Raw genomic sequence first — 20,380 nt, forward strand, 5'->3', positions numbered from 1 at the left:
TACTGGTATATTTAGATGGACCTTTCTGATAAGGCTTACTTAGTTTTAACCTTTCCTTCTCCTTTAACAATACATTTGTAACCATACAGAGCATTTGCTTTTTTAGATGGTTCAGTGACTCCCATTCGAAAGCTGGAAAGAGTCAGAAGAAGAAGGCAAAGAATGAAAAAACTATAAAGAAAAATGACCAATGGAAAAACTGCTTATAATAAGCCACTATAAAATATACTAAAAGTTAATTAAAAATGGAACCACCCCTTTAATAAAATACATTTTCTTTTAAAAGGAGAATTAAAGCTTATTAAAATGCAGGCTAGTAATGCTACACATTGGGGCACATTTACTAAGGGTCAAATTTCGAAGTGAAAAAACTTCGAAATTCAACCATCGAATTGCATTACTTTGATCAAAGTCAAAGTCTTTTTTGATCGAATATGTCCATATTCGATCAAAGTAAAAACGTTCGACCGATCGTAGAAATCGATCGATCGAACGATTTTCAAAAATAAACTTTGACTTCTAAAAACTTAGCCAACTGTTGGCTATAGGTTCTAGGAGGTCCCCATAGGCTAACATAGTAATTCGGCAGGTTTAAAGTGGTGAAGTGTCGAAGTTTTTTAAAGAGACAGTATTTCGATTTTCGAATGGTCGAATATTGAAGTATTTTCAATTCGAATCAAAGTTGAATTTGGACTATTTGATGGTTTTGAATTCGAAGTTTTCGAATTCGAAAACTCACTTCGACCCTTAGTAAATGTGCCCCGTTTTGGGCTTCTGTACCAACCCAGGGAAACCACATCCCCGTAGCAGAGAAGTTTTGTGAATCCAAAAGTGCCCCCAGTAGCTCCCCATCTTCTTTTCTGCTGATTCACAGCACATGCAGGTCTGAGCTGCTGTCAGTTACCTGAGCAGGGGTCAAAAATATACTGTATGTATAGATTTTAAATGTCACAATACAAGGCAAATTAGTAATAAATTTAGATTTGTATAACAAGGCAGCTCAGAAATTAATAGAATTTCATCCAATATATGATTTCATATGATCCCAAACACATCATGATTGTTAAATAGCACCTGGAGACCAACATATAAAAAACGTGTTACGGAAGGGAGAAAATATTGCGAACTGTGTAACTTTCCATGTTTACTTCGGGCTGACTTTCTTCTTTAAAGGGAAACATGTTTTTTTCAAAACGCATCAGTTAATAGTGCTGCTCCAGCAGAATTCTGCACTGAAATCCATTTCACAAAAGAGCAAACTGATTTTTTTATATTCAATTTTGAAATCTGACATGGGGCTAGACATTTTGTCAATTTCCCAGCTGCCCCTGGTCATGTGACCTGTACCTGCACTTTAGGAGAGAAATGCTTTCTGGCAGGCTGCTGTTTTTCCTTCTCAATGTAACTGAAGGCGTCTCAGTGGGACATGGGTTTTTACTATTGAGTGCTGTTCTTAGATCTACCAGGCAGCTGTTATCTTGTGTTAGGGAGCTGCTATCTGGTTACCTTCCCATTGTTCTTTTGTTTGGCTGCTGGGGGGGAAAAGGGAGGGGGTGATATCACTCTTACTTGCAGTACAGCAGTAAAGAGTGATTGAAGTTTATCAGCGCACAAGTCAAATGACTTGGGGCAGCTGGGAAATTGACAATATGTCTAGCCCCATGTCAGATTTCAAAATTGAATATAAAAAAATCTGTTTGCTCTTTTGAGAAATGGATTTCAGTGCAGAATTCTGCTGGAGCAGCACTATTATCTGATTCATTTTGAAAAAAAACTTTTCTTCCCATGACAGTATCCCTTTAACAAAAATGATAATTGTGATACAAAACCACTGATCAAGGATAAAAAGCTGCTGTGAGAAACAAAAAAAAAGCCAGGTAAAAAGAAAAAAAACATATACTAACTTTATGCCTTTTGCTTTGGGCTTCTTGGCTTCCTCTTCTTCTTCCTTCTCTTTTTTGTCTTTTTTATTATCCTGGGAATAATGTCATCAAAAGGATTAAAAAGCACCTGTGTGTGTAAAAAAAATAAAAAAAGCAACATACATAGAATATGAAAAATAGAATATAAAATCCATCTCTATGGGAAAAGTCACCTTTCAAAGTCATGAGTCTCAAATGCTTTTCAATTTAGGAAAGAAAGGCTAAGCCTGAAAAATATAATTCATAACACATCTGCTCTTCAGAACTAATGGCTCACGCATCAATTTTCACAGGGAAAGAAACGATTAGTGTCAAGAATACATGGACAGAATGCAACACCATATGATCCATTGGCAAAGAGCGGGAAACACGGACCATAAGTAGCATAACGAGCAGAAAAGTATTTTACAAAAAATACTTAACTAGATACTCGGATTAATGGTGAATTAAGATTACTCGGTCCAGTTGCTCTGAGTTATAATTACACAACACTATGGGGTGAATAGTAATTTAGAATTCTAATTTTCTAGTGTCAAAATTCACACGTTCAAATTGTAATCCCTTTATTCGAATGTATAGGGGGGTTAAAATTATAGAAGAAAAACTCGATTAGAATTTTTTGGAACCATTCGATCGAATATTAGACATTCAAATTCTTTCTTAAATAACCCCCCAGTCGAATTGTGAGTATATTTGAATTTAAATAAATTCACATGAAGTTGAAATTCAACCTTTGATAAATGGGCTTCTATATATCATGACCTGATGAATAAAATCCTTCATAGACACTTAAAGGGCACCTAACTTAGAAAAAATGGTTCTCCCACCAGAGGTGTCACGTAATAGAGCCGGAAATACTATTTCTTGGTCAACGAGTTCTCCATGGCCACCTACACCATGAAACTCCCCCCCAATGTAGGTGCCATAGTGCTCATTTTCTTGCCATAAAAAAAATATTATTGGGATAGGTGCCCATTACAGTGATCCCTTTATTCTACGGAGTTAGAAATTCAGGATATGGACCAGAGCAGTCAGTAGGCATGTTACACCAGGAAGAGCAATAAATATATATCTTTGCACACAACAGGAAAGCACTAGAAAGGCATACTGATAAAAAATAAAGCAGGTGTACCAATATGACGGAGGAAATCACACGGGAGGCACATTTATCAAAGGTCGAATTTCAAATTCATGTGAGTTTTTTAAAACTCCTTTAAATTGGGGGGGTTACTTGATAAAAAATGTGAATACCTAAAAACCGCACTGATTTTACCGACTCGAAAACTCAAATCGAATACGACTAAAATCAATTCCTGCTTTCTATCTAAAAACAAAACAAAAAAAAAACTCGAATGTCAGGAAGGCTACGAACATGTCCTTGGACCTCTCTCATCGACTTATACATGAACTCTGCGAGTTTTAAAGGAGAAATCAACCTGTGGGGAAAAAAAACCCTACCCCCCCACCCTAGGTGGGGGGTAGGGTTTCAAAAAAAAAATTCAAATTCAAATTTTTTTTATGGTCAAAACTCTCGCATTCGAATTGTGAATTATCCAAACTCAATTAGAATTTCAAGACTTATCATGCTCTGCCCCTTTAAGAACTCGACTATTTGCCACTTAAAGGAGAAATCAACCTGTGGGGAAAAAAACCTTACCCCCCACCCCAGGTAGCCCTGCTCCCCCCAGGCTAACTACCCCCCCCCACCCCAGGTGGATGCCCCATTCTCCATACTTTCCCCTCAGCGCAGATTCTTACAGGGAAGTTCCACGCGTCCATCTTCCGGCTCCTCTGTAAACTGACTGAGATATGGTCAATTTCCGTGTAATTTTGCACGTGCGCAGTTGTCGCAAACCAGCAAACTGCTCCAACTGCGCATGAAATACCGATCTCGCAGTCAGTTTACAGAGGAGCCGGAAGATGGACGCATGGAACTTCACTGGAAGAATCTGCGCCGAGGGGTAAGTATGGAGTATGGGGCATCTCCCGGGGGGGGGGGGGGTAGTTAGCCTGGTGGGAGCAGGGCTACCTGGGGTGGGGGGTAAGGTTTTTTTCCCCACAGGTTGATTTCTCCTTTAAGTGGCGAATAGTCGAGTTCTTAAAGGGGCAGAGCATGATAAGTCTTGAAATTCTAATTGAGTTTGGATAATTCACAATTCGAATGCGAGAGTTTTGACCATAAAAAAAATTTGAACATTCGAATTTGAATTTTTAATTTGATCCTTAATAAATCTGCCCCTTAACTTGTTAATACAGCGAGTGTTGTTGTGGAACAGTAGCCCAAGTTTTTGGTCTCTTTTGTAACAGGTGACGGGAAGTGGAAGTTATTGGTTGGAGATGAGAGATGGCAGAAGACATGTACAGTACTATTGGCTGTAAGCATCTACAACATCACAATATAAGAACCACACATGGAGAAAAGAAGTCCTACATAGTCCAGAAAATGTATACAAAAGGCAGTGCATAAGAGCACTGGTCAAAATAGGCTAATTTGGGCACATATTAGAACAAGTCACTGGTGAACACACCAGGAGTGGAAACATAAAAAAAACAGTAAGCACAGCTTAATTTTAATACAGGTGCGGGATCTGTTATCCGGAAACCTATTATCCAGAATGCTCCAAATTACAGAAAGACCATCACCCATAGATTCGATTATAATAAATCCTCTTTCTCTGTAATAATAAAACAATACCATATACTTGATCCAAACTAATATATAATGAATCCTTATTGGAAGCAAAACCAGCCTATTGGGTTCAATTTATGTTTACATAATCTTCTAGTACAGTTATGGTATGAATATCCAAATTATGGAAAGATCCATTATCTTGAAAACCCCAGGTCCCAAGCATTCTGGATAACAGGTCCCATACCTGTTCATGGAAATAAATGTTTAAAGGGATACTGTCATGGGAAAACATGTTTTTTTTCAAAACGCATCAGTTAATAGTGCTGCTCCAGCAGAATTCTGCACTGAAATCCATTTTTCAGAAGAGCAAACAGATTTTGTTATATTCAATTTTGAAATCTGACATGGGACTAGACATATTGTCAATTTCCCAGCTGCCTCCAGTCATGTGACATGTGCTCTGATAAACTTCAATCACTCTTTAATGCTGTACTGCACGTTGGAGTGATGTCAACCCCCCCCCAGCAGCCTAACAACAAAACAATGGGAAGGTAATGAGATAGCAGCTTCCTTACGCAAGATAACAGCTCCCTGGAAGTTCTAAGAACAGCACTTAATAGTAAAAGCCAAGTCCCACTGAGACTGATTCAGTTACATTAAGTAGGAGAAATAAAAGCCTGACAGAAAGTAATTCCATCCTACAGTGCAGGCACAAGTCACATGACTGGGGCAGCTGGGAAACTGACAAAATGTCTAGCCCAATGTCAGATTTCAAAATTGAATATAAAAAAATCTGTTTGCTCTTTTGAGAAATGGATTTCAATGCAGAATTCTGCTGGAGCAGAACTATTAACTGATGTGTTTTGGAAAAAAACATGTTTTTCCATGACAGTATCCCTTTAACTTCACCCAAACCTCTAAAAGCTGAAAAATCCCATTGCTTGCATGCTTCCCTGAAAATGTAATTTTTCCATTGCAAAAAGTTGAAACAATATAAAATGTACCTCTGTGCCTTTTATCTTGTGTGGGTTGATAGGTCTCTCATCGTCTCCAATATCAACCTCTGCTAGTCTCAGTATATTATATATAGTGTCACCAGTCACCTGTAAAGACACAATTTAGATTTATGTTCAGAACGCTTTGGCTGGGATTCCGTTGACATGTGTTGTGCAGAGATAAGTCAGGAAGCGGAATATTATTAAAAGGAAAAATAAAATTGCAAAGTCTTACCAAGGACACTATGAAAAGGGCTCCTAGATCAATGTTTCAGCTCATCTGGTATTTAAAATTAGGGGAACAACTACTGGATAACCTAATATAAGCCATGTTTAGCTTTAAATGCTAAATGCTAAAGGAAAAGTAATCAATGGAAATAATGTATTTGAGCCTTACAAAGACAGGAAGAAATAGTACAGGACTTTCTCCCATCATATGGAAATTGTGTGAATAAGCTAAACTGGAACAAAGATGCTCAATGATTAGTTAATTGCATTATAGAAGCATTCAAGAAAAAACATCGAGGGGGAGACAGAAGAGGCTTTCATCTGGCATCTCTATATAATTGCTTGTTTTAAGAGAATTCTTCCTCAACGGGCATCATCTAACCTTTCCAAAGATGGTATGCTTGTTATTAAGCTCATCGGCACGGCCAAGAGTAAAGAAAAATTGGCTTCCATTATCATGAGGTCCAGCGTTTGCCATGGCAACCAGTCCTCGGCGATTAAACCGGAGACGTGAATGGAATTCGTCCTGGAAATTAAAAATAAAATCAATAAGGGCAAAAATAAAAAAAAAACAGAAAATGAAGAGTACTTCATAAAAACAAAAATACAGAACACAAAGCAACTATATATAGTTGAGTGTGGTACCTTTTGTTTTTGTCTATTCTTATTATCTGATTACCTGCACCAAGGCATGTTGTGGTTATGTTAAATGGGTGCTCCTATAGGTCTATATATATATATATATATATATATATATATATATATATATATATATATATATATATATATATATATATATATATATAGCCCTTTTCTCCCCTCTTTCCCCTCGCAGAGTTCAATAGGTCTGATAATGTCTGAAAAATGTTCCCAGTTAACAGTGCAGAGTAAGCGCAGCAGAGCTTGCCTTCTGAAATCTTCGTTTTTTTGGGTTCTCTTGGGATTCCTTCAGGTCCTCTTTGGCAATTTCCGGCACTTTTGTCACATGCGCAGTCGGTGCACACTGGAAGAGTGCTCCAACTGCACATGCGTCAGTACGGCGCTCTATTACAGATGAAGACTCACAATACGGAAGATGGCGCTCACAAGCACCGCTGCGCTTACGTTGCACTGTAAGTTGGGAAGAATTTTATGGACATTTTCAGACCTATTGAACTCTGTGAGGGGAAGCAGGGAGGGGGGCTATCTTGCTTACTAGGTAGGGGCTTTTTTTTTTTTAATTCTTGAGTTCTCCTTTAAGGAAGGACTTTGTTAAAGGATTATTAATCCAAAAAAAAAATATTTTTGGTATTTGTTACCATCCCTTCTGTGTTCTGCCATCTTTTATCAGTTATTTGTACAAAACCTTTTTGGTTCAATTGAAGTGTTGGTGTTGAAGTGGGTAAGAAAAGACATGCCTTTAAGGCTTTCAAGTTAGCTGGCACAGCCGAATCATTTATAAGGTACAAAGAAGCCAATAAATCATGCAAAGAAGCTATAAGGAAAGCTAAAATTGATATGGAAAAGGATATTGCAGCAAGCAGTAAAAAAAAGTGGTGGGACCTTTAGTATCAGAAGGGGGTCAGCTGGTTGATAAATACAAAATAAAAGCAGAGATTCTGAACTCATATTTTTCGTCTGTCTACACAAATGAGGAACCAGTTAATGAAGGTTTCCTTCTTAATAGTCCCAATTCTAGTAATGCAACTAATGATACATGTTCACACATGAGGAAATTCCAAAGAGTCTAGAACATGTTAAACCTCTTTACTTAATTTTTCAGGATTCATTGAGGTCTGGCATAGTGCCGAGAGACTGGCGAATTGCTAATGTGGTGCCTCTATTCAAAAAAGGATCCCGTTCTCAGCCTCAAAACTATAGGTCAGTTAGTCTGACGTCCATGGTAGGAAAGCTTTTCGAAGGGTTAATAAAGGATAAGATACCGGACTTTATAGTAAATCATAATACTATGAGTGTGTGCCAGCATGGTTTTATGCATAAATTTCTTGCCAGACCAACTTAATTTCTTTTTATGAGAAGGTAATCAGGGACCTCGATTCTGGGATGGCAGTGGATGTGATTTTCTTAGACTAAAGAATTTGACAGTGCCACACAAAAGGTTACTGGTTAAATTAAGGAATGTTGGCCTGGAACAAAGTATTTGTACCTGGATAGAGAACTGGCTAAAAGATAGACTACAAAGAGTGGTGGTAAATGGAACATTTTCTAATTGGACCAGTGTTGTTAGTGGAGTACCGCAGGGTTCTGTACTAGGTCCCTTGCTTTTCAACTTGTTTATTAATGACCTGGAGGTGGGCATTGAAAGTACTGTTTCTATTTTTGCAGATGATACTAAATTGTGCAGAACTATAGGTTCCATGCAGGATGCTGCCACTTTGCAGAGTGATCTGTCTAAGTTGGGAAACTGGGCAGCAAACTGGAAAATGAGGTTCAATGTTGATAAATGCAGGTTATGAACTTTGGCAAAAAAAATTTAAATGCAAGTTATACACTAAATGGCAGTGTGTTGGGAGTTTCCTTAAATGAGAAGGATCTTGGGGGTTTTGTAGATAACAAGTTGTCTAATTCTGGGCAGTGTCATTCTGTGGCTACTAAAGCAAATAAAGTTCTGTCTTGCATTAAAAAGGGCATTAACTCAAGGGATGAAAACATAATTATGCCTCTTTATAGGTCCATGTTAAGGCCTCATCTGGAGTATGCAGTGCAGTTTTGGACTCCAGTCCTTAAGAGGGATATAAATGAGCAGGAGAGAGTGCAGAGACGTGCAGCTAAAAATTGGTTAGAGGGATGGAAGACTTAAATTATGAGGGTAGACAGGATTAGACTTTACAAGTACATTAGAGGACATTACAGACAAATAGCAGGGGACCTTTTTACCCATAAAGTGGATCACCGTACCAGAGGCCACCCCTTTAGACTAGAAGAAAAGAACTTTCATTTGAAGCAACGTAGGGGCTTCTTCACAGTCAGGACAATGAGGTTGTGGAATGCACTGCCGGGTGATGTTGTGATACTAAAATCTATAGTTAGTATATCTAGTATAGGTACATTTAAAACAACTGGACTTGCTGAGAAGACTTTTTACTACTCATCCGAGCAGCTTCTTCAGTTTATATGACTGGTGTAGGAAGTTCTCTGCATATAAACTCTTCCACTAATCCAATCACAAATGTACCTATACTAGATATACCATGACCTGGATGAATGAAAATCTTCATATTCATATAGTTAGTATAGTTATGGGTATATATAGTTTATGTAAAAGTAGGGAGGGGTGTGTGTATGGATGCTGGGTTTTCATTTGGAGAGGTTGAACTTGATGGACTTTGTCTTTTTCCAACCCAATTTAACTATGTAACTATGTATGTAACTATGTAAAGTCCCACCTGATTTATTGCGGTATATGGAACTTTAGTTGTATACTTTATTAATGCAGGTAGTACATATTCATGAAGCACCCATAAAAGCCCTACAAAAAAATGGTGTGCATTGTCAAATATAGCATAGTTTGCAGAAATGGTGTTAAAAGACTTTGTAAACATTTTATATTAACCCCCATACATAATAAAAGGCACTGCCCAGGAGCAGTAACCCATAGCAACCAATAAGATGTTTACTTTTAAAAAGTGGACCAATAAATACTTACTGCTGATTGGTTGGTTGCCATAGGTGAATACACCGGTAACAAACTTTGCTTGTTTCCTTACATTTGGCTGTAAGGCTTTTAGGGCACTTTTACATGAAAGCTCTAATGAGAAGGGCCCTGTTTACCACCAGTTTTAGTCAGTATTTCTTTGTCATCGTTTTGTTTGATGTGTGAACGCTTCTGTTGTACAGCACTGAGGAACAAGGAAACTGTCCCTTTAAAAAATGTATAGGGATGCAGATTAGGTGGATAACAATATATCTTAAATGAATGAAAATGCAAAAAACAGCAATAGTGTAGTATGTAAAAATGTAGGAGAGGAATTGAATTTTATGCTACACTTCTAAGCAATCTGTTAATATACATTTTAAAGGGATACATAAAATATGTAAAGCAGAAAAATAAATTGAAGGCTGAGAGAAGGCGAGAGCAGATAAACACAGGGGGATAAGGAAAAGAAAGGGCTAAAGAGAAGAGAAGTAATAGCATAAAAAGGTAACAATGGATAAAGAACCCAGAGAATAAGACAGGAGACAGGGCATGTGAAAGGAGAGCGGAATAGGGAAGAGGAGATGGTTACGGGAGATAGGTAGGGGAGAAGAGAAATGGAAAATGGGAGAAAAAAGTGGAGAAAGGAAGAGGTGAGGATAGGAAAGCATGGAAGAAAAGAAGACAAATGGGAAAGAGCAAGTAAAAAAGGTTAGAAGATTAAAGAAGTGAAAATGAGAAAGAAACAGGAATAGATAATTAAAGAAAATAAAAGGGAGAGTAATATTTGGAGTGAAGAAAAGAAGCTTAGGGAAGGCTGGATAATAAAGTAATGATTTGGAGAACATATGAATGCTTTGACTTTAATAAACAAATGCTATCTCCTATAGACTCCATTTTAATAAAATAATTCTATTTTTTAAAAAGGATTTCCTTTTTCTCTATAATAATAATAAAACAGAACCTTGCACTTGATCCCAATAATGATATAATTAATCCTTATTGGTGGCAAAACAATCTTATTGGATTTATTTAATGTTTACATTTTTTTTTAGTAGACAAGGTATGGAGATCCAAAAGACCCCTAATCTGGAACATACCAGCTCTGAGACATTCCGGATAACAGGTCCCATAATTGTACATGAATAGTTTTTGGATTAACTAAACCAAAGTAATAGAATGTTTTGCAAAACAGCATATTGCTTGTTTTGGCTTGCAATAGCTCGAGCAATATTTGCACCTGTTATTATATCCCCATATAGTTTTAGCAAATAAGTGTGTCACCATACAGCAAGGGTTCTTTACACAGGGGTTAGGACCCATAAACAGGTGCCTCCATGATCTTCCTTAAAGGGATACTGTAATGGGAAAACATCAGTTAATAGTGCTGCTCCAGAAGATTTCTGCATTGAAATACGTTTCTCAAAAGAGCAAACAGATGTTTTTATATTTAATTTTGAAATGTGATATGGGGCTAGACATATTGTCAGTTTCCCAGCTGCTCCAAGTCATGTGACTTGTGCTCTGATAAACTTCAGTCACTCTTTACTTCTGTTCTAGAAGTTGGAGTGATATCACCGCACCCCCACCCCAGCAGCCTAACAACAGAACAATGGGAAGGTAACCAGAAAGAAAATCTTCAGACTCAGATAGCAACTCCCTAACACAAGATAACAGCTGCCTGGTAGATCTAAGAACATAGTAAAATCCAGGTCCCACTGCAAAACAGCCAGAAATGTTGGCTCATTCTGAAAGCACATGACCAGGCAAAATGACCTGAGATGCCTGCCTACACACCAATATTACAATTAAAAAAATTGAATTTTATATGGTAGAGTGAATTATTTGCGGTGTAAACAGTTTAATTTAGAAAATAAATAAAAACCATACAAATTGTGACAGAATCCCTTTAATAATGTGAATTGTCTTCCTACAGTAGGAAAGCACATACGGGGTTCTAATTCAATGTTTAGGTTGTAAAACAGATTGCCCTATTTAAAAAGCAAGAGGGACGGGTGAAAGTAATACAAATAAAATCTATGACTGAGTGCACAATAGAAGAATGAATTAAGTATGTTAACTTTTCTTTATTATTACTTAAAGGGGTGGTTCATCTTTAAGTTAACTTTTATTATATCACAGAATCTTAGCAACTTTCCAGCTTTCAAATGGGGGCCACTGACCCCATCTAAAGACAAGTAAGGGTAAGGCCACATGAGGAGATTCGGGGAGATTTTGTCGCCTGTCGACTAATCGCCTCGTCTTTTGAGCAACTATCTCCCCGGCGATGTGTTTTCTATAGTCGCCCAAAGTTGCCTCACTGAGGCTATTGAAAACGCTTCGCTGCATCTGCTTTAGTGAAGGTGACTTTTCATTCTAGCCTATGGGGGAAAACGCTGAGGCAGTTCGGGGAGATAGTCGCTCAAAAGACGAGGAGATTATTCGCCAGGCGACAAAATCTCCCTGAATCTCCTTGTGTGGACTAGCCCTAAGGTTACACATTTATAGTTATTGCTACTTTTTTCCCTATCTAATATTCAATATTCCAGTCTCTTATTCAAATCAATGCATGGTTGCTAGGTTAATTTAGACCCTAGCAACTGGATTGCTTATATTGGAAACTGGAGAGCTGCTGAATAAAAAGCTTAATACCTCAAAAACCACAAATTATATATTAAAAAAAAAAATTCCAAATTGTCTCATCATATCACTCTCTGCATCATACTAAACGTTATCTCAAAGGTGAACAACCCCTTTAAGTAATTTGGGTTTGATTGCAAGTTTATACTGTTTTTGTATGTGTTACCTTCTTTTTTTTTTTTTTTTTAAATCTTATTATTTATTGTGTTTTTTTAACAAATACATACATAGTATCATCATATATTTCTCTAAGGAGTAAGATCTATTATTTTCCATAAATCTAACAAAACAAAACAACAGACAAAACAAAAAGGAAAAAAAAAATAATAAAAAGGTCCAATACAATGTAGGTTTTATGTTTTGGTCTTAGATAGCCAAATATTATGTGCTTCTTGTATTATTATTTTCTCTCTAAAACCTCTTGGTACTGCTTTTTCATATTCTAGATTATTTGTTACTTCTTGTTGTATTTGGTGTATATTTGGAACATCCTCTTTTTTCCAGTTTCTAGCTATTAGGAGTTTACAGGTATTTAATATTTGGAAAGTCATCATTTCTAGGCTCTTATTAGGAAGTTTGTCATGTAGATTTAATAGCATTGCTTCTGGAGATAATGGAATATTTTGCTGAGTGACTTTTGTAATTAATGATCTTGCAGCTAGCCAAAGACTTTGTATATTTTTACAATTCCACCAGATGTGTAGCATATCTCCTATATCTTTGTTACATCTCCAACATAGATTTGAAGCTTCAGGATACATTTTTGCTATCCTTGAGGGAGTTAGGTACCAATTATATAGAATTTTGTAATAATTCTCCTGGTGTGTGACACATTTAGTAAACAATTGGGGTTTGATAATAGCCTTTTGCCATTCTTTTATTGTGAACGTTTTCTTTAGTCTTTGCTGTATGTGTTACCTTCTAAGCAAAGCTCCGGCATGCTTTTGGTGCCTCTATTGACCACAATTCAATGTCAATTTCTCCAGCAGTTGTTCTCAGCAAAACCTAGAAAAGTGGTAGTGAAAAAAATAATTTAGGGAAGGATTGAGTCCCCTTCTAACGCCTTTGTCTTCTAGCTGGGCATACAGTATGCTACGAGTTCACACTTGTCCTCCTTCAGACCTGAAGGCATTAAATGTAGAACTTCTCTACCCCTTAAGTGAAACTAGATATATCATTAATAGAACAGTATGTATCAGGAGATGCTTTGTCCCTTTAGGGTGCTTCAGAAAAGATCTGTCAATGACACTAAAATATTAGCTGTGTGTTCTTGTAATTCCTTCTTGGTCTTTCTGCCTTCAACCTTATGGTGAGGATTGCTAGAAACATCTAATAGTCATTATAAACTGAACCTCTTGGGTACAGTACACTTTATGCTGATATCCTGAACTGTAATTCCACATGAAATTAGAGTGCTCTACCTGTTACGAAATACCCTCTCAGGTGTCAGGTGCTAAACAGTCTATAAGACCCATGCACAGGGTCACAGTAAATCATAAGAAAATCCAAGGAAACTGTAGCACACTAGTCCAGTTTTTGAATTGCAAAGGTGATTTATTGGCAAAGCGAGGCAACGTTTCGGACGAAGCACCCCTGTTCAGACCACACTGGGCCCTTTATCAGGCATGATAAAAGGCCCAGTGTGGTCCAAAACGTTGCCTTACTTTGTCTACTAAGAGCCAATAAATCACCTTTGCAATTTAAAAATTGGACCATTGTGCTACAGTTTCCTTGGATACCCTGAACTGTGAGAGGAATTTATTGTACAGTACATGTATTACAGAACAAATGATAATAAAAATATCGACAGGACATTGGAAAATGGTTGTTATTATTAGTATATATTTAAATAATTCACAAGAGCCATGAATATCCTGTAAAATATATCCTTATAAACAGTGCTTAGTGATGTCATTGGTTACAATCAGAGCTTAGTGTTGTCATTTTAACACGAATATCCTGTAAAATATATCCTTATAAACGGTGCTTAGTGATGTCATCGTTTACAATCAGAGCTTAGTGTTGTCATTTTTACACGAATATCCTGTAAAATATATCCTTATAAACGGTGCTTTGTGATGTCATCGTTTACAATCAGAGCTTAGTGTTGTCATTTTAACACTAATATCCTGTAAAATGTATCCTTATAAACGGTGCTTAGTGATGTCATCGTTTACAATCAGAGCTTAGTGTTGTCATTTTAACACTAATATCCTGTAAAATGTATCCTTATAAACGGTGCTTAGTGATGTCATCGTTTACAATCAGAGCTTAGTGTTGTCATTTTTACACGAATATCCTGTAAAATATATCCTTATAAACGGTGCTTATGATGTCATTGGTTACAATCAGAGCTTAGTGTTGTAATTTTTATCACAACTCACTAAAACGTGTGTATTATAATAAATAAAGTACCCCTGTAGCAAAATATGAGGATAGTAGAAGTCACCTCGGCGTTCCGAGTCATGGAACTCCTCTGCAACCCATAATAAACTTATATTTTACAAGAGGGGGTACTTTATTCACTATATATATTTATTAAGTGATAGCGTTCTATAGCGCTGTACAATAAATGGGTATATACAGTGAAAAAACAAGATTCTATACCAATACGATAAACAGGTTGCTATGCTGTTCATGGTAGATTCTTATAATCCCCCTTAAAGGGCACCTGTTGCCCTAAAATATATTCCCCCACCAAAGGTGCAGACTAATATAGCCCTAATAGAGAATATGCTCCGGTTGGGGGTAAGAGTTTTTTTTCAAAAAAATAATGGCCCTGCCAGTACTAGGACACCTGCACTGGGAGGGAGCTCCCAGTGCAAGATGCCATGTTGTGCAGTGCACTTGCACATAATGAGCTTCTGACGTCACGTGCAAGCGCATAATGAGCAAGTTGTGATATTCGCTTGTTATGCGCATTCACGTAGCCCAACATGGCCGCTTGAACTGGAAGCTCGCTCACAGTGCAGCTGTACTAACTCTGGCAGGGGGCAATTTTAAAATGACTACTGTTACCGGAGTGCAGGCACTATGAGCCTGCACCTTCATTGGGGGAAAATATTTTAGGGTAAGAGATGCCCTTTAAATTGAGTGTAATGTCAGAAATGAAAACAGTCATAAAATTGACATAACCTGGTTTCTATCAATGTTGTATTTTGTGTGGGTAGGATGATTGTAATATGTGAGTTGAACCTGAATATCAGATTCCCTGGAGGGCCTTAGGTGGCCCGATCCAATACAGGTCTGGGATCCTTATCCAGAAAGTTCCGAATTACAGGAAGGCCGTCATAGACTAAATTTTATCCGAACTAAGATATAATGAATCCTTATTGGAAGCAAAACCAGCCTATTGGCTTTATTTCATGTTTAAATGATTTTCTAGTAGACTTAAGGTATGAAGATCCAAATTATAGAAAGATCCATTATCCGGAAAACCCAAGTTCCCAAGCATTCTGGATAACAGGTCCCATAACGGTACTACAGTGTCCCCAGAATTACAACAACTATGTCTAGATTAATTCTTGCAGTGCCAACACAGGCCATACTGATCTGAACTGGGTCACCCTTAAAAGTTCATCCAGAAACACAGGGGTTGTAATTGTAAACCAACACACACACACATTAAAGTACACATTCCCAAAATGTTCTTTTGGGCATATTTGTAACTAAACTTTATTTCATTTTCATCCATTTAAAAATATTAGCTTACAGCACATGGGGCATATTTTCAGCTGGCAGATCTTCAGCAGAGAAGCCCCAGTGCAGCAGCAGCCCCTAATTAAACTGAAGCAGCAGGAGATGCTGAATATTATTTTTGTATCCCCCTGCCTGACAAGCCACCGCTTACCTTTCCGTTTGTCGGTGGTTCCTGAATATAAATATTACTCATTTTTGCTCAGTTTCTTGCAAACAAACTCCAGCGTGCAACCTGACACAACGGAACCGCCCACATCCCGCCCAGAGGGGTGTCCTAGAAGATTCTGATTTAAGAAACACTGCTAAACCACAAAAAAAGGTGCATTAACAAGTCTCTTCCCACCCACGGTTAAATTTTAATACGTAACCGAAAACTCCAAGATAAGTGTTTAGCACTGAGGGTGGCCTTTACCAGAGTAGTGTTGTTGCTGTACTTCCCCCCTTTCTTTTAATGCGGCCGATTGTAAACTTCCGGGAAACTAAATCATTCATTTGCGTACCGCGGCGCACAACGTATTCCATCCGCTGAGAAACAGGGCCCTGATTTATTTCAGTTCCGAGGAAGTAAATTGGTTAGGAGGCGCGCAGTAACTGTTTGAGAGGTGTGATCTTCTGTATACGGTCGCTGAGAATCGAGACTTCCTATGGCTGTCCCAGGTTAGTCTGATTGACAGATGTATTACTTCATCTGATCCATGGATTTGGAGAGAGAGGACGTGTATAATACAGACTCTAGCGAGAACTGCGTTTGGAAAGTCACTGCAAAGTGTATGTTGTTGTACCGTATGTATTTGCTATGTACAACAACCTGTGGCCGTCTTGTACCGTATGTATGCTATGTACAACAACCTGTGGCTTTCCAGCTGTTCATCAACTGCAACTTTTATAATCAATGTGCCCTTGGTCTAAAGGGAAATTTGCTGAATATAAACATTTAGACCATGGTGTAGTGCAGTGCTGTCCAACTTCTATGGTACCGAGGGCCGGAATTCTTCCAATCTACGTGGTGGAGGGCCGATAACGGAACGGGAAGCCAGTATTGGCCACTCCCTGTTTTTAGACCACACCCACTTTAAACCACACCCATGTTAACGCAAGACCATGTCCCACACCAAAAAACCAAATGGTTGGTGCTCACTGCAGGGATCAGGGCTGGAACTAGGGGTAGGCAGAGTAAGGCGGCTGTCTAGGATGCCATCATTGAGGGGCGCACTTTTTTCAAGCATTTATTTAATAATTTTTTTCAGTAATCATGGTCACCCAGTTGGGTGGAATCCATCTCCTTCCCCTTCTCCCTCTTGCCGGCAAGTAATAGCTCCTTCTGTGCGGTGCACCGCGATGTGCGTATACGCGTCAATGACATCACTGATGTGTTGGATGACAGAGAGAGGCAGAGAGCTGGGGGCTGCTTGGTGTGGCTCTCGCTGCTCTCAGCCTTGCACAGTTGCACTGAACTGAAGACATTCTTTCTATTACTGTAAAGTGTGAATCTTCCTGCTGGCACAGCCAGGTACAGATTTGGGGCCCATATGTTTGCTGTTGCTGCTGGGCGCCGGCACAGGTATATAAATACTTGGGGGCAATATGATGTGATCATATTTATTTTTGGCTGCTGCTGACACTGGTAAAGATTGGGGGCAATATGGTGGCTGCAGGAGGGCTGTATGATAGATGGCTGCTGAGCTTGCTGGTACAGGGGGCAGTAATATAAATGAAAAAGTGTTGTACACTTTCTTGCTCTCTTTATTTAAAAACCATTATGGTAAGGAGGTAAATGGTAATGCAGGACAGGGGATACTGAGTGAAGCTGTTGCCTTGGACTAGGACAAGGACTACCTTGTGCCTGCCCTGGCAAGGATGTCACTCATATGTGAAAAAAGCTAAGTCATATAAGACATAAATCCATATGCCTCCTCCTCCCCTGTGTATAATACAGTACCCCAGCATATGATTAAACACCTTAGGGCCAACTAACAATAATTTTCAAATGCTAACAAACCCCCAGAACAAATACCTAAGGATGACACACACAGGGAGCATAGGGAAGACAGAACAGAGCAGGAGACAGGAATCAGGACCAGTCTAATATGTACTACATACAGTGACACAGTGCTGGTGCCCCATTAGCATTTTGAATAAAGTGTGAACAGGAGAACAATGTGGGCAGTTTCAGTCTGGGTCTCAGGTGTGAACAGTACAGTCTTTAGGGGAGTGAACAATAGAGGTGTCACAAGTGTGAACAATACAGGGGGATCACAGGTGTGAACAATACAGGGGATTAGTCTGAATTTGAGGTTTAGACAATGCAGGGGCCAGTAAATGTCTGTAGTGATACCTTTTAAATCTTACATATGGTAAACAGACACAGCAGGCAGACTTTGATATGGAGGGCCACATGAGGGGGGTCGCGGGCGGCCCACAGGCCGCCAGTTGGACAGCCCTGGTGTAGTGTATCCTCCACAAAGACTCAAACAAATAAATCCTGTGTTTAGGGTTGCCTCCTGGCCGGTAATTTGCAGGCCCAGAGGGAAATTCGCTGGCCCAGAGGGAAATTCGTTGGCCCAGAGGTAAATTCGTTGGCCCAGAGGTAAATTCGTTGGCCCAGAGGTAAATTCGTTGGCCCAGAGGTAAATTCGCTGGCCCAGAGGGAAATTCGCTGGCCCAGAGGGTAATTCGCTGGCCCAGAGGGTAATTCGCTGGCCCAGAGGGTAATTCGCTGACCCAGTGGGAAATTCGCTGGCCCAGTGGGTAAATCGCTGGCCCAGTGGGTAAATCGCTGGCCCAGTGGTTAAATCGCTGGCCCAGTGGGTAAATCGCTGGCCCAGTGGGTAAATCGCTGGCCCAGTGGGTAAATCGCTGGCCCAGTGGGTAAATCGCTGGCCCAGTGGGTAAATCGCTGGCCCAGTGGGTAAATCGCTGGCCCAGAGGGTAAATCGCTGGCCCAGAGGGTAAATCGCCAGCTAGGGCCGGGATCAGTATAACACATTTTCCCCCTATCTTTTAGCAAGTTTTCCTAAGCCGGCAGCTCTCATCTGGTCCTGAAAGGAGAACTAAACCCCTGTTAAGTGAAAAAACCCCATTCCCTTCCCTCCACTCGCCCCCTCCCTGCTTTCTTCCTCCATGGTACCTTACTTGAAAACAATGTCCCTGGCATTAACGTTGGCATATTCATGCAGAGTAGCACAGTGGTGCTCATGGGCGACATCTTCAGTATCTTCGGATTCCTTGTGTAAATGAGCGCTGACACAGCTTTTTAGTGCATGCCCAGTTGGGGCCAGTCTGGTATTTACGTCTACTGCACATGTGCCGGAAGCTCAGAAGATTGCCAAAGAAAACCAAGATACTGAAGTTGGTGCCCATGAGCTCCGCTGTGTTACTCTGCATGAATATGCCAACGTTAATTCCAGGGGCACCTTTTTTTTTTTTTTTCAAGTAAGGTACTATGGAGAGCGAAAGCAGGAAGGGGGGGGCAATGGAAGGAAGGGTATGGGTTTTTTTCATTTAACGGGGGTTTAGTTCTGCTTTCAGGACCTTTCAGGATTCGGTTTGGCCAGGCGCTCGGATTCGGTTTGGCCAGGCGCTTGGATTCGGTTTGGCCAGGCACACGGATTTTGATTTGGTTTGGCCAGGTGCTTGGATTCGGTTTGGCCAGGCACTCGGATTTGCTTTGGCCAGACACTGGGATACTGATTCGGTTTGGCCAGGCGATCGGATTCGGTTTGGCCAGGCGATCGGATTCGGTTTGGCCAGGCGATCGGATTCGGTTTGGCCAGGCGATCGGATTCGGTTTGGCCAGGCGATCGGATTCGGTTTGGCCAGGCGATCGGATTCGGTTTGGCCAGGCGATCGGATTCGGTTTGGCCAGGCGATCGGATTCGTTTGGCCAGGCGATCGGATTCGTTTGGCCAGGCGATCGGATTCGGTTTGACAAGGCGCTCGGATTCGGTTTGGCCAGGTGCTTGGATTCGATTTGGCCAGGTGCTTGGATTCTTATTCGGTTTGGCAAGGTGCATGGATTCGGTTTGGCCAGGCGCTTGGATTCGGATTTGGTTTGGCCAGGCCCTTGGATTCAGATTCGGTTTTGCCAGGCGCTTGGATTTGTCCAAATCCTGCTGAAAAATGCCAAATCCTGAACTGAATCCTGGATTCGGTGCATCCCTACTTTCTGCCCCTGTTGGCACTGCCCTATCTCCCTGACATCTCTGTCCCACCTTCCTGAACACTGAAAATGGTGAACAAGATTTTGTTGCTTTATGAGTAATCATTGAAGACATTTCACTACTCATCCGAGCAACTTCTTCCGTTCAACTGACTGGTGTGGGAAATTCTCGGCATATAAACTCTTACACTAATCCAATCATAATGGCACATTGTCACTCTGGTGACATCTGAAGAAATTCACAGAGGTGTTGATTCTGTGTAGTTACTGTAATAGGATTGTCCAATGTGTCATGCAACTCCTAGATACAGGTGTTACTTGTGAGTTTGCATGAATGGATGTGTGAAGTGTTCTGAAACCGCTGGGGTACAGATGTTACAAGAGCATTGTATGTAGCAGACAGGTGGTGTCAAAACCCCCGCCTCTGTTCAGGGATGGTTTCTCCACCTTGACATGAATGGCCTCTTTTAC

The 20,380-nt window shown here is 39.8% G+C and overlaps 1 protein-coding gene and 1 pseudogene across 1 annotated transcript in view; one reads left to right on the forward strand and one right to left on the reverse strand.

Annotated features, from left to right (window-relative positions):
* LOC108718168 overlaps window positions 1–16,760 on the reverse strand; it is a 100,331-nt pseudogene extending 83,571 nt beyond the window's left edge.
* Window positions 16,202–20,380, forward strand: part of LOC108718137 (protein SREK1IP1) — a 41,716-nt gene continuing 37,537 nt past the window's right edge. Inside the window, exons 1-2 of the mRNA XM_041585092.1 lie at window positions 16,202–16,263; window positions 16,353–16,407. Of these exons, the coding sequence (XP_041441026.1) occupies window positions 16,202–16,263; window positions 16,353–16,407 (117 nt within the window). The remainder of the gene's footprint in view (window positions 16,264–16,352; window positions 16,408–20,380) is intronic.

This window comes from Xenopus laevis, chromosome 1L (genome assembly GCF_017654675.1).
Source record: "Xenopus laevis strain J_2021 chromosome 1L, Xenopus_laevis_v10.1, whole genome shotgun sequence".
In the NCBI taxonomy this organism is placed as follows: Eukaryota; Metazoa; Chordata; class Amphibia; order Anura; family Pipidae; genus Xenopus; species Xenopus laevis.